Genomic DNA, 13,475 nt, shown 5'->3' on the forward strand with positions numbered 1-13,475 from the left:
CAGTTCATTCGCTCTTACAAGTGTTAAGGTGGTATCTTGGAATATTTATCACATCTTTAATAGCTCAGTGTAATGTTGGTCAGCATAAGAAATGGTACATCTTTAATTATTGTGACATTTCACTCGCTCAACAAGTGTTCAAGTTACCACTGGGGATATTTATCACATTTGTGATAGCTCTCGTTTTCTATAATTTAAAGACTAGAATGCTGTGTGTTGACACAGTAGCAACGCATTTCTAGATTTTCTTGCAAACTTTTAAATAATACATCATAGGGCGCTAGTTTGTCAATCTTATAGAAAAAGCATGTTGAAATGCTAATGCCGTAATGGCGACAAACGTAGGCATGAATATTTTATTTGTTTTGTGCACATTTTTGTAATTAAGAAATGTTTAACACAGAGTGTAATTTAAATTTAAACGCTTGTGTATCTAGGTGGTGGAGATATTTACAAATGTGATGAGCAATTTTCTTTTCTTCGGATGTTTGCTTTTTAAATTAATTAGCATACTGTTTTAAGCTATTTCCGTTTCCAATGAAGTACGTTAATGCACAGTTTAAGTTCAAATGTACTCCAATATTTATAATATATGAATGTGGTTATACTTTAATACTGAACAATTGTAAATCGCATGGGGGTGACTCCCTGATTCACCAGCAAATGTTAAAAATTGCTACATTATTCATGTTACAGGTTATATAATGTTCTGGAATATAAGATATTTATGAAAACGAAACAACAAATAAACTTCTTAAAGGTCTTGAAAACAAAATCAAAATAAGTTATTCCTCGACCGAATTTAGCTTAAATTAATCCAAAATTTGTATGTATAATGTAATTTTCGTCATTTGTTTTACATGCTATGAATAAGCAAGCAATACCCTGTCAAATGATACCAAATTAAATGGGGGTCACTAGACATCAACATTTTACTTGATTGACAATATAGCTATCAGCTAACTAGCGTACTGGTGGATAGGTGACTGCATGTTTTATAGCATGTGTAAATCAATAGATTTATATTAACAAGTTCAAAGGGAGAAAAGTTAAAGATATTATGCCGTGAATACAATGAGCATAAATTACAAAGCAGGAAACGATATCCTTTATTTTATTAGTTTGAACGAATGAAGGAGGAACATGGTCTATATCTCAACTAGATTTAACATTAGATCTTTATCTTTATCTAAGATGTAATTTTAGACACGACATGTAAGATATATTGGATATGAAGTTATTTGAATATGTGCGGTCGACAACTCATTCATCATAAGTGAAGGCAAGAGTATAAATAAAACAAAATCTTAAATTTATTGTAAATTGTTGTTTGTGGTTATGTTAAGCAAGTTAAAATTGTTATGTAGTGGTGTAAGAAAAATAAACTATGATTTAACAGATTCCAAGTAGTTAATAACTGATGCAATGACTTCCTGAATAAAATCATGATAGAGATTGAAATGGGCTTCCGCAAATACAAATTTATGATCATTGTACTTATGAAGAACTTGGTTCATACTAAGTCGATAACTTGTTTAATACTTCTTTTATTTTTAAGATAATAATACAATAAAATACACAGGGACAAGCCCACTTGTCTTTCATTTCTTTCTTTAGCTACTAAGTGGTCAAAATGCCACAGCGTTTATTTTCATTGGAGCTTCATTACCGTTACCAGCAGGTGTCGATTAGATATTCTGAGAATAGTTGGAATAGTTAATCGCTTAAGCATATACAAAGAATGACACTAAGACTTGAGTTATAAGGATCTGCCTTTTGCTAAACTAATACGATACTTAGTACCATCGAAGAACAATAGGCAACGGCTCAGGACAACCGCTAACGGCTATTTTAAGTAGTGTCCAGAAATAAGTTTAATTTAATACCTTGTTTACTAAAATCTTATTAAAGGGGTTTGGTCTAATTAATTTTGACGTCACTAAAACTATTGATGGACAAGCTCCTTTTTGTGGCGATAGCCAGTAAAATACTTTTGTTATTGTCACGTGAGATTAAATTTATCACATGATATCGTTAAACTATTAAGGGGAATTAGGAACACTTCTGAATGGTCAACTACAATGGGGGCCAATAAGGGAGTATAAAACCTTATTTTTGAAGGTCGAGAGGTAGTCTGTTTCTGGTTAGGATTCTGAAAGTCGAAAATGTAATTGATTTTAAATCTTCAGATCTACGGACCGAGTTGAGGCAGTCGTCTGCCTGATTTTGATCTGAGAGTCAGCTTTGCTCTCGTTTAATAGAACAAATTAATTGGCAACTAAGAAATAATTAATTGCTAACAATAAAATATGCAAAATCGGACGTGGTTGTTTTGACTTTATTAGTATACGGTTGGACGGCTTAGTGTATAGCAAGGAAATGGAGTGAGGGTGTTACATACGTGTATATGAATAAACAATCACGGAAGTGTGCTTCACCCTTCTTTTAAGGTAACTTGATAATCGCAAACATCAATATGCATATAGAAGCATCATACTTCTTTTAATCCTAATGATTTAAATGTCAAGATAAAGGTTTGTAGTTTTCGATAAGATTAATATGTCGAAGCAATAACTCTGTTGGTAGCGCTTCTCGCTAATAATCTGTCGATCGATGGTTCTAGTCCTACCTGGTGCATTTTAACATACAAGTTAAATGGTATAAATGAACGCCAATCATGTGTAGCTGTTACAAAAATTGTTCCAATGCCGAGACTCTTGAAAGTGAAATCGTCTACCTTTTGTAAAAATATACATATACAAGCATGATTCTCGGGCTATCTGTAAAATCATGAACAGTCAATGAAAACACTCCCATACAGAGACAACTAAAATACAGGTTATTAAAGAGTAAATTGTACCGCGGAAAGTATGGCGTGTAACGGAAGAAAATACCTTGGCTGCCGAGGATGTTGAATAATGAGCGTTGGTATTTTATTCCTTATAGCCATGATTCCTTTACGACTATTTTACAAAGGAAAAAAAGTAAATCGTGATTCTCATTAAACATAATTTCGTTTAAAAGAATGAAAACTCCAAATGTAAATATGACACAAATTATACCCAAAGAAATATATTGAGCGCAGCCAAATCTTATGTGGAGGAACTTGTTCGAAAAAGCACTTTAAATTGTGTGGCGTCATATTGTTACGTAATAGAAATTTTGCAAATGATCTCGTTGACGTGTTAGACGATGTTTAATGAGTTACAAAAGGACAAAAAACTCAATGTTCAGAAAGGAATTTATTATTATCCTATTAAATCATATTTTATTTTACAATAAATTCATAGATATTGATTTGGTCAAGATTATCCAAACTTGTTAATGAATGGACAATATTTATGTAGAATAAGTATCAACCAATCAAATCATTTCAATATAAATACTTGCCAAAAGGTAACCTGCGGATAATGTATCGAAATAACCTATGGAAAATAACCCGTGGACAACATGACTAATTTGTCAACAGATAACCAGGTTTATACAATTGGCTGTCAAAGTACACATACCTGGATTATGTAAATCTCAAAAAATGTAGTTCACACGTTGCTTTTGGAAAAAAATGTACATTCAATGTACGAAGTTACCTCTGCTGAACTCATTTTCGTAGACAACGTGATAATATTATGTTTGCTTTAACTTTTGTTTGAAGTGTATATAAATAATCAATTCGCTTCATCGATGTTCATCATGGTTATTAACAATTTGATCAAGTGCATATATATCATAACACTTGTTCTAAATAAATATTGTTCCTTAATTTGTACAAAGCAATGGATTCACTTTTATGGCCACCCATCGTTCAAATGATATTCCATAAGCTGCTGGTGGTAAATCAGCCTGCAAGGAAATGATCTTTGGGTGGTGCATTTTTTTAAAAGTTGTTCATAAAAAATAGTTGTTTTCAGTACATGCACCCACTTTGAAGCAACATATATTAATAAAAACACAAAACTATCTTGTAAGAAACGGCTTGCTTTATCAAAAAAATATGTTAATACATAAGTCGCAAAGATTCTAAATAATCTAGACTGAATGGCTAAAACTAATGTCCTGATTTCCTGAAGTTCATTCACAAAAATATTTCTTGTTCAGGCTGTCAACATGTTTTGAAAGAAATGGCCGCTAAAAGGTCATAAGGAATTGTTGAAATTTATACTGTAAAAAAGGATGGCCGAATTTGAAATATTTTAACCGCAATATTCTATATTTTAACCTCTGTCAAAGTTGTTCAACCCGTCGCTTATTATCAAAGGTATGGTCGACGACCAGTTGCTTGTGGGCGGTATACCTGTACAGACGTTGTTGAAGCTTCATTTTTTAAAAAAAAACATTCACCAAAAGGCGAGCTGTTTTACGTACATGATTTTGTGAAAACTTTATAAATCTTTGTTATAGATACTATTATATGAATTTATTTAAGCAAGTCTCAACCAGAGCAAATACTTGGAAATCTATAAACGGAATGAAAATGTGTACTTTCCTCTTTGAATATTTATGCAATGCTTTTCACACTCGATTACCCTAAATAATAGTAAACATGTATATGCATAAAACACTTCTTGTTAGCTGTTACTCATGGGGGCGTGAGCAGTGAGCCTACCATTTATGTCAGTGAAAGTCTTAATCAATCTAAGAAATGATCACATTGCTCATTTATTCATCACTCTTCTTCAATTTACTGATGTTGTAGATTTAAAAAGAAGAGACAAATCATTGATGAGTGCTGAATGGAGTGTTTTTATAGATCAAAGCCCCGAGTAAAATATAGTACTATAATATAGGTTTTAATTGAAACATGTTGAAGAGAGAGTAGGAGGATGAGACAAACTTCTAAAATGATAACGAGCACTATAAGATATGCTATTATTTATGTTTCATAAACATGGTTGTAACTTTAAATTTTCAATTTTGTATGTCTCTCGGCATTTCAGCAAACCGGTCGGTAAATAAACCACAGCGGGCGATAGTGACGATGGATTAAATGAGTGCACAAAGAAAAATAATTAAATTAAACGAGTTTCGCTGTTTTATTAAAAATAAAATACATGGATTTCAAATTCACTGCACATAGCAAAATCATTGATAGTATAACGATTTTACACAATCTGTTTTCAAATAATGGTTTATATTTCATGATTTTATTATGCATCGTATCAAAACATATAGTGTTTTAAATCTCTTAGTCTGTTCTGATTTTTACACCATCTGATAAATGTTGGCTAACCTTTCACTTTACTTGACTCATTGTCCATGCTGCATACATTGATACATATGGTGTTATTTAAGGTTATATCCGAACTAATATAAATATCACAGAGTTAAAGAAGCACACATTTAATGATTGATACATTCGGGCAAACTTATAAAACAATCATTTTACATGATAAAATATACATAAACGTCGGGACTCAATAGTTGAATTAATAATTTTCTCATAAAGATGCAATCTAATAATGCTCAAAATTTGGCAGATATTTTGAAGGCTCATTGGAATAATCTGTTAGTAATATCACGTTCAATTTAGCACGAGACCTTACGTAACATGATTACGTCCTTAATGAAAATATAAGCTTATGATGGTCTTGGCGATTCCTGACTTCGTCCTTCTTTATATCATTCTCACCACGACCATCATGCAAGCAACTTGTTTAGCTGAAAAATGTAAAACGGGTTTTAATTGTTATATCGTTATGGCATAGTTTATAATTATATTCATTTGCAAGAATGGATAAGAATATAAGAGCATAGTTTTAAACACTATATTTGCAAACCACTGTAGATTGGTAAGAATATAGATGTTTTATCTGCTGTTTTGTTTAATGCCAGTTGTCCAATTACCATAAAATAAGGTTGCACCTTTATATAGTTATGAAACACCTAATGTTTTATGTATCAATAAAGGGAATTTTAGCATATTCACCAATGGTCGAGTTTCCCACAGGGTCCACACGCTTTCTCTTCCGGAACACATCCGCCTCTCGTATCATCGAACACTTCTCCAACAGCACATTTGATCGTGCCAATGTATTTCCCTCTCTGGTAATGAACATAACGATCACATCGTCCGAAATCGTCCAGATAAAACCCGTCTACTTTCGTACCGCACTCAGGCATCATTCCCCCGTGTTCTCGAGGAATCATATCCAATGAAACGCATTCGTTCTTTTCCGGATGGAAGAACTGTGCGCCGTCTACGTCAGGTTTGCATCGGTCAGTTTTGATTGTGCGCTCCTTGTAACATACGACGTAGAACGGAGTCCATAGTCTGCCTGGGTGGATGGTAATTCCATCACCTTTATCCACACAGCTTGGTAGTCGTTCGTTACAAGGCATACAATGGGAACCGCCGCACACTTTGTATTTGTATTGACCTGCGGAAGACAGAATTATATTATCATTTGTTCAGTTATAAACCCCATGAAATAAGTTCGTAGTTGTAAAAAATAATCCAAGTAATTTCAAGATATACCAAGTAGAGCCTTTATTTTAACTAGAATGTTAAACATACTATTATTTCTTACCACGAATACATAAACAGATGCCAACTTACAGCCATCCTTGAACTCCGTCCTGGTTCCACATTTGACATTCTCAAAATTGTCACATTGTTTGGTCTCTGTGTTAAACAGCTGGGGGTAACGGCATTCAACAAGGTGCTGTTCATATAATCGGGGTATCGATGTGTAACGAACACTACAATTGTAAAAGGCTTGACATTCCGTGGGGTGGGGGAACACGCCACCATATAAGTTACATCGTTCCTCTGGGCTAAGATGCCCTGAAAAGCAAATATGATTTGTATCAACGGACTCATACCTTCATCCACTATATAGTTTATGCTTTTAATGCCTTCTGTGGGTTGCAGCCACAGCAAAATGAATTTTTATTACAATGGAATTGGATTTTCCATGTGTGAATTAATTACTTTATATTGATGTAAAATATTGGAAACAAATCATGACTTATGTGTACATGAGTTTGATGACTCTGATAACAATCTCCTAATTTGATATAAACGAGCTGCTGGTCGACTCTGTTGACTTAGGTTCGAATTAAATCCTCTAATAAGGGATCAACAGAAAACAAGAAAAAACAAAACTGAGAATAACAACATCGTTAGAGCTCACCTTGATCGGGCGATTCGGTTATGTGGCTGCCGCTTCCATCTGTTGTTTTCTTGCAGTCATCGTAAATAGAACCTTTATTAACACAAACGTTCGAGCTGGAGCTGAACACAGAGCCAGGAGGACAAGGCGGCATCTCCACGGGATTCCCGAACACACACAAGTAGTAGCCGGTACAGTCGGCCTTTCCGATGATCTTATATTCACCCGGAGTGCATTGCACGAGTTCGTTTTGGCCAGCAGCGACTAATGTTGCCGCGGTCAAAGCATACAACGCTGTGATGTGTCCAATCATTGTTTAGCTATCAATAACGTTTTGTTTAGTATATTACAGTTTATGAATTATACGGGAAAATATAAATGCTTTTAATATTGTAAAGAATTTTAGTATATTACAGTTTATGAATTATACGGGAAAATATAAATGCTTTTAATATTGTAAAGAATCTAATTTAATGCTTTTCCAAAAGTACAGTCCTCGATATAGTAAGCCTAGCTTTGCTATAATACTTCTCAATCTTCAATCTGAGAATAGTTTCAAGTTGTAGGATGCAAGTATATATAGCTGTGCGTAAACCGCTTGTAGGCGGGTCTTTGTAGCAATTATTAATATTCGCTCTTGGCTTTATGACGTATTTGCAAAATTTCAACAAAAATGAAAATGCATTAACTCATGTTAATGGCTCATGTTTAAGTAATTCATATTTTAATAAATTATCTTAATAAAGACATTTTCCGGATATGTTTAGGTGCATTTAAGGATAATGAAATTTAAATTTAACCACTTTACTCGTAATATCTGTTATAAAATACGAAACAGTGTAAGATGGTTTTGTATTTTTCTACATTATGCCTTTTAAGAAAGCTTGGTGATAATTTATATACTGTTATATACAATTAGTTACCAATTTTTTTCCTGATTAAAATAAACACCAATCTTATTGATTGTTCCAAAAATATTCGAGCTATCATATTTCAAAATTCCCCTGCTGAATTTGTTGGGTTTCATTTCTTTGTGATGCTTTATAATTAGCAATGTTAAGTAATTAGATCGTCTTGGCGGCGGGAACAACGTACACTCGAGGACGAACATTAAAACATGATACAGTAACACACATCAGACATTGTGAACGGGAACACCGTGCACTGGGAGACGAACATTAAAACATAATACAGTAACACACATCAGACATTGTGAACAGGAACACCGTGCACTGGGAGACGAACATTAAAACATGATACAGTAACACACATCAGACACTGTGAACGGGAACACCGTACACTGGGGGACGAACATTAAAACATAATACAGTAACACACATCAGACATTGTGAACGGGAACACCGTGCACTGGGGACGAACATTAAAACATGATACAGTAACACACATCAGACACTGTGAACGGGAACACCGTACACTGGGGGACGAACATTAAAACATGATACAGTAACACACATCAGACACTGTGAACGGGAACACCGTGCACTGGGGGACGAACATTAAAACATGATACAGTAACACACATCAGACATTGTGAACGGGAACACCGTGCACTGGGGGACGAACATTAAAACATGATACAGTAACACACATCAGACACTGTGAACGGGAACACCGTGCACTGGGGGACGAACATTAAAACATGATACAGTAACACACATCAGACACTGTGAACGGGAACACCATACACTGGGGGACGAACATTAAAACATGATACAGTAACACACATCAGACACTGTGAACGGGAACACCGTGCACTGGGGGCGAACATTAAAACATGATACAGTAACACACATCAGACACTGTGAACGGGAACACCGTACACTGGGGGACGAACATTTAAACATGATACCGTAACACACACCAGGCATTGTGAACGGTAACACCGTGCACTGGGGGACGAACATTAAAACATGATACAGTAACACACATCAGACATTGTGAACGGGAACACCGTACACTGGGGGACGAACATTAAAACATGATACAGTAACACACATCAGACACTGTGAACGGGAACACCGTGCACTGGGGGACGAACATTAAAACATGATACAGTAACACACATCAGACATTGTGAACGGGAACACCGTACACTGGGGGACGAACATTAAAACATAATACAGTAACACACATCAGACATTGTGAACGGGAACACCGTGCACTGGGGGACGAACATTAAAACATAATACAGTAACACACATCAGACACTGTGAACGGGAACACCGTGCACTGGGGGACGAACATTAAAACATGATACAGTAACACACACCAGGCATTGTGAACGGGAACATCGTGCACTGGGGGACGAACACCGTGCAACTTGTTGAATATGTTTAAATCAAGACTGTATATTGTACTCATGGTTTACTTTTATCCACTTTCATTTATTTTCGAAGCTATTTTTAGTTATTCTAAAAAAGCCTGCGTTTAAATGTATATTAGCACGAAGATTAATTGGATTCAATTTTTTAAATACGAGATGCGTTTTATATTATAACAGTACACTTTGTAAAGGACAGAAAGAATTGCACTGCGTTCGAGCCATTTATTATATGAGGGTGAGTTAGATGAATTAGCGAGGAATACAGGTATATAAAGATATAACAATCACATATATTTTACATTTAATTGAACAAAATGTAAGGATTTCAAAGGCACATCACAAGGCAAAATTCATAAATAAAATAATGAAATCTATTTACTAATGAATGATAATAATTCAAGATGAAAACATAATCGTACCATTACCAGAACAACTTTATTAGAATCGGGTTTTCTTTTGTTTTAAGTTATATACAATGTTACATCATTCAGCAATGTAATGCAAATTAGGTACTAATGAGTTTATAAACAATCAAGGTTGGTTAATAAGTTAGCTAAACAAAATGTTAAATGGGTTGCATGTACAATGACACTATGTTTTTGACATTTAACACTTGTTTGTAATATCATCGTCATTCGTCATCTCGCCCATGTTCATATTCTTTTTCGGAAAGTGTGAAAGAAGTTTCTCAGCTGAAGATATATAGATTGATTTATTTGTTAGAACTTAACGATTAAGAGTTTGCATTAATATGTATTTCAAATGCAAGAACAATACAACAGGTTTGAAATGAATGTAATGACATATTGTAGCGTTGAAGCATTTCACATACGTACATTAATAGTTTAAATCAGTGGGATTGCATCGTGTTTAGTCGTTTAGACGTCCGTTGAGATTTTAATTACTACTATAAATCGTTATCAAAACGTAAAAAGACACTCACCAATGGTCAAGTCTTCCGCAGGGTCCGCATGCTTTTTCTTGCGGAACGCAGCCGCCTTTTGAGCCATCGAACACCTCGCCAACCGCACATTTCACCGTGCCAATATATTTTCCTCCCTGGCAACGCACGTATCGGTCACATCGCCCAAACTCATCCTGATGGAATCCGTCTACTTTTGTACCGCACTCGGGCATCATTCCCCCGTGTTCTCGAGGAATCATATCTAATGAAACGCATTCGTTTTTTTTCCGCATGGAACAATTGTGTTCGGCCATTTTCGTCAGCTTGGCATCTCTCCTCTTTGATCGTGCGTTCTTTGTAGCATACGGCGTAGAATGGACTCCAAGGTTTTACTGGATGAACGTTTATTCCGTCAGGTTTGCCCACACAGCTTGGAAGGTCGACACTGCAGGGTCTACAGTGGGCAACGGGACACTGGTTGGATCTGTATTGGCCTGAAGTACAACAAAATACAAACTATTTTTCAGGAGTTAGGGTGTATTATATAAATAATATTATTGGGTGCTGGCCAGAACTTCTGGAATCTACTAGGTGCCGAAAATTTAGAGTTGCATCAATTTATGATATATGTTGGTGTTCAAAGTGTAATTACCAATGCATTTTGGCTGTTGAATTTCTATATTTCAAACAAAGTTTGATAGGTCAACTTACATCCATCCTTGAACTCTGTCCTGCTACCACATTTTACATTCTCAAAATGGCCACACTGTTTGGTCTCAGTGTTGAACATCTGTGGGTAGGGACATTCAACAAGGTGTTGCTCGAAGAACCTGGGAATCCCATGTGTGTAACGGACACTGCAATTGTAGAAGGCTTGACATTCCGTGGGGTGTGGGAACACGCCTCCGAACATGTTGCATCGTTCCTCTGGGCTAAGAGGCCCTGGAAAGTAAAACTAATTTTTAGCAAATTGATTCATAAAACAGGATTTATGTGTAAACTTTCGGCTACTGAGCTTGTTTCTTTATTTTTTCATATAATAATTAATATCTTTAAAGATGCATGATATACTCTTCTATACATTATTTGCCAAGAGTAGTTTTCAACCGAGGTATTTGCATAAAATAAATGTTAATTGGAATTAATTTGCTGTTTTCATTTTCGTATTCATTTATTTAAACTAAAGTATTAACTTTTTTCGACATAAAATTCACTCTTCAGTATAAATAATGCTTTATGTGTTCTATTTATAAAGACTATATAAATTATTTACTATATAAACTGATGTACATGTTTAGCAATTGTACACTTTGGCATGCTTTTTGAAAACACATACTTAGGAAAATCATACAATGTCAGACAATACAAACACCAGCGCTAGAACTTACCTAGGTCAGGCAGCAAGGGCATGTGGCCACCGCTTCCTTCTGTTGTTTTCTTGCAGTCATCATACATTGAACCTTTGGGAACACAAACGTTTGCGCTGGAGCTGAACACCGATCTAGGAGGACAAGGCGGCATCTCGACTTTTTTCCCAAACACGCACATGAAGAAGCCCGTACAGTCGGCCTTTCCGATGATCTGAAATATACCCGGGGTGCATTGCACGTGTTCGTCGTGGCCAGCAATGACCAATGTTGCGGCGACCAAAGCATACAACGATGTTGTGTATCCAATCATTGTTTCGCTATAAGGTTTGAGTATTATAGTTGGAAGTCATGTATGAAATAAAATGAACAATTGAATTATGTTTTCTATCAACGTTTTCTCACACACTGTTTGTTAAAAGGATGTAGTCCTAGTAAAAGTAAGCTTATTTTCGATTAAAATCTTTGTCAATGCGTAGTTAGAGAATGGTTTGAATGTTAAAGATGCGACTTTATATAGAAATTTTCGACAACCTTTAGGCGGCGGGGCTTCCTGGCGCGGTTAACACACGCTCTTAAATTAATGACGTAGGCGCATAACTTGAGTAGGAAATTGTAATTTAATTTTCGTGGCCCTGTCAGTTAACTTAGTGTTTCAACAATGTTTATTATATTATAATGATAATTAAGTCGTAATCGTAAAAATGTGTCACTTATTTGTTTCAAGTCATTTGTAACGTAATGTTGACATGCTCATTGAGAGACTAGAAATATTTAAATATGTTTTTAAATAATTAAATTAGTTGCTAAATGGTTGATACTTTAACGCCGTCGTGGTTTTGTACAGTTGTAAATTTTGCCTTATAAAGAGACGGTTTGAAGGTAGCATCACCCGATCATACACTTTGTATTGTATTGTATCTTTTTTTAAAACATCAGTATTTAAAGACAAACAAATAAACGATAAGGAGATAATATCGACTGTTTTGAAAAGACGATTTCATGTTTCACAAATTCTTACCTCCCATTTCTTTCGTAAACAAGAAATACGAAATTGCGAAATATGACTTTTCGAAGAATCGATTCTGATTAGATACAGATGAAGCCACTATTTGACTGAATATATTTCATTGTCAGGGTGTTTATGCGAAGTCTTGTATTGTTCTTGTTTGTATAGACAGTTTATTAATACTTTGAAAAACATTTTCTGATGTTTATTTTGTCCTTCTCCGATGTTTGTGTAGAAATAATATATTACTGTATAGTCCTTTTCCGATGTTTGTGTGGAAATAATATTATTGTATAGTTCTTTTCCGATGTTTGTATATTTTTTCTGTTGTTTATACATTATTTATTTGCTAATGGTTTCCTGATATTTAGGAAATATAAGCTTAAATACATACACATTAAAAACACCTACTTAATTTTCCAGCTTAATTTATTTTTAGAGGTATTTCTAACAGTAGACATACGCAAGAATAAAACAGAAATCACGTTGAATCGTTTTGATATAAGCATTAGACCTTGTAGGAAATTGTGTATCACGTGAGAAACAAATAGCGGAAATCAAAGGCGAAGTTAAAATTCCAACCCTATAAAGATAACCTCTGAATAGCGAGCTATTACCGGGCGTAAACGTCATTATGGAGCATTAGCAATACATTCCACACGAATCGAGGCATGAGTATAAAAACGTACAGTTACATCATTTCTATGTTAAACAATGCATAATTAAATTACGAAGATTATGA

General features: G+C 34.9%; 1 protein-coding gene and 1 pseudogene across 1 annotated transcript; both read right to left on the minus strand.

The window, feature by feature from the left end:
• Positions 1-5,065: 5,065 nt before the first annotated feature.
• On the minus strand, positions 5,066-7,504 carry LOC128218182 (uncharacterized). Its single transcript, XM_052925763.1, has 4 exons — positions 7,131-7,504; positions 6,554-6,781; positions 5,924-6,374; positions 5,066-5,655 (listed from the first exon to the last, which is right to left on the minus strand). Exons 1-4 carry the CDS (start codon positions 7,420-7,422, stop codon positions 5,652-5,654), a joined length of 975 nt encoding a protein of 324 aa, XP_052781723.1. The 5' UTR covers positions 7,423-7,504; the 3' UTR covers positions 5,066-5,651.
• A 2,507-nt stretch (positions 7,505-10,011) lies between these two features.
• On the minus strand, positions 10,012-12,180 carry LOC128216656 (uncharacterized; annotated as a pseudogene).
• Positions 12,181-13,475: the final 1,295 nt, after the last annotated feature.

This window comes from Mya arenaria, chromosome 14, assembly GCF_026914265.1.
Source record: "Mya arenaria isolate MELC-2E11 chromosome 14, ASM2691426v1".
Taxonomy (NCBI): Eukaryota; Metazoa; Mollusca; class Bivalvia; order Myida; family Myidae; genus Mya; species Mya arenaria.

Bases quoted from the DNA above. Each gene is read 5' to 3' on its own strand.
- LOC128218182 (XM_052925763.1), bottom strand. From the start codon at position 7,422: ATGATTGGACACATCACAGCGTTGTATGCTTTGACCGCGGCAACATTA. The intron at 6,782-7,130 runs GTGAGCTCTAAC...TTTGCTTTTCAG, and splicing joins AACCGAATCGCCCGATCAAG to GGCATCTTAGCCCAGAGGAA. The intron at 6,375-6,553 runs GTAAGTTGGCAT...TGTCTTCCGCAG, and splicing joins GACGGAGTTCAAGGATGGCT to GTCAATACAAATACAAAGTG.